Source organism: Sphaeroforma arctica (assembly GCF_001186125.1).
Source record: "Sphaeroforma arctica JP610 unplaced genomic scaffold supercont1.5724, whole genome shotgun sequence".
Lineage (NCBI taxonomy): Eukaryota > Ichthyosporea > Ichthyophonida > Sphaeroforma > Sphaeroforma arctica.
Window position 1 is genome coordinate 1 of NW_014034834.1, and position 1,868 is coordinate 1,868.

At 43.3% G+C, this 1,868-nt stretch overlaps 1 protein-coding gene across 1 annotated transcript; it reads left to right on the forward strand.

Moving 5' to 3' along the window:
• Positions 1-297: 297 nt before the first annotated feature.
• Positions 298-528, forward strand: SARC_15178 (hypothetical protein; the record flags this gene model as incomplete). Its single annotated transcript, XM_014290695.1, has 1 exon — positions 298-528. A coding segment is annotated over one exon (231 nt), but the record flags the coding sequence as incomplete, so codon positions are not given.
• Positions 529-1,868: the final 1,340 nt, after the last annotated feature.

Consider the following 1,868-nt stretch of genomic DNA (forward strand, 5'->3'; position numbering starts at 1 on the left):
GTATGTATGTATGTATGTATGTATGTATGTATGTATGTATGAATGACATATATATATATATATATATTTATAGCACCCATATCCTATCTATCCTAATTCAGCCTAACAGAGCCTCTCCGCTGCCTCTCCCATGCCCATCTGATTCTACACCCGCCACACAATACCACCCTGCCACACACGCCATCACACCCCCTTTATCGACCCTTTCAACCACACCTACCGTCACCCTAGCACTCATCCATCTCACAGCTCACAACAACCCCTCCCCGGTTCCTGTTTCCTGTTTCCCTGGCACAGGTGCATCTGAACCTGCATCAGTCCCACACACAAACACACACGCACACACACACACACCCCACTTCGTTGCTATCCACGGGCGAGTCTCCCCACTCCAACCTGTCGAGCGGGAGGGTGTCGCCGCTGTCACACGCACAGAACTCGACGGACTTTATGCACCAGTACACCGAAGCAGAGGCACTGCAGGACAGGCACGAGGCACAGGACGACCACTTCGAAGCCTACAGGTAGGATCATGTAGCAACCCTAAAATCCTAAAATCCTGAACCCTAGAACTTAAATTGTGTAAGAGGATGGCAGTTTTAAATAGTTGCTAGGCAACGGTTGGTTGCGCATAGTTGCGGATGCATATAGCTGCGGATGCACACCAACAAGACTAGCACGCTAGAGCGGCTAGTCAGTGCACTGCAGATGTTGTGTCAGGGGGACCCTTCAGCCGATGTGTGAACAACACACACCAAACAGGACACCCCAGACGTTTTTGTAAGTCTTATCTTACTGGTGTTGTTCACACCAAACAGGACACCCCAGACGTTGTTGTCAGTCTTATCTTACTAATATGTATACTCCGAGTAGTAAGTTCAGCACTAGTGCCTGTCGTCTCATTTATGTTGCAAGGGCGTGCATTTCAATACAAACGTGGTTTTTGTTGTTTGGTTGTTTTGGTTTTTTGGTTTTTGTGTTGGCATGTTAGATACTTTTTTTGTGTATTTCCGCCACATCTTGAAGGATACTTGTTAGCTCGTGGGGTACCGTTTGGCTTGGCTACACCCATTGAATCGCCGAGACAATTTTTTTTTTTGGAGGGGGGGGGATTTTGAAGTCGCTGAGAACGTTGGGAAGTTTTTTCTTTTGGCATATCTGTATTATTTTGACCTTGGACAATTGATTTCGGCAAATAAATTCCCGATTATGAAGCTTATATAATTCTATCTATCCGACTTATCGTATCGAATCCATGAAAGTTATTTCCCATTTTCTTTTGCTCGAGCTTTCACAGTGCAATACATTTGACCTTCAGAAACGATTAAACGCAAATGATTCCCAATTCCCAAGCCTCCTTGGCCCTGTACATCAAGACTCTAAGAATTGATTTCGTGAAAGTGGTCTTATCTTCAACAGTTCTATATATCGGATTTCTAGACCCGATTTTGCGAAAGCGATGCCCAATTCTCAAGCTATTATTGCCTTATTATATATCTGACTTTTAGCACCGGTTTCATGAAAGTGGTCTCCTATCTCTAACAGTTCTATATGCAATACATCCTCAATGACACAGGCAACACTACTCAATACTATTGCCCTAAAACTCCAAAAAAACCCCAAAACCCTAATTATTACCTTATTTATTGCCATTAATATCTGACTTGTAGAACCAATTTCATATAAATGATTCTCAATCTCAAAACAGAGAAAATATGTCAAAAGACTTGACTGAGGTAGAATTTGATTTGGGCATGGCAGTGGACGCCAAAGAAGAAAAGGATTTCCTCAAGTCTTACACGCATAGGATGCAGCGCTTGGTGAACGAGGTATACATACAGACACACACACACACATATATATATATA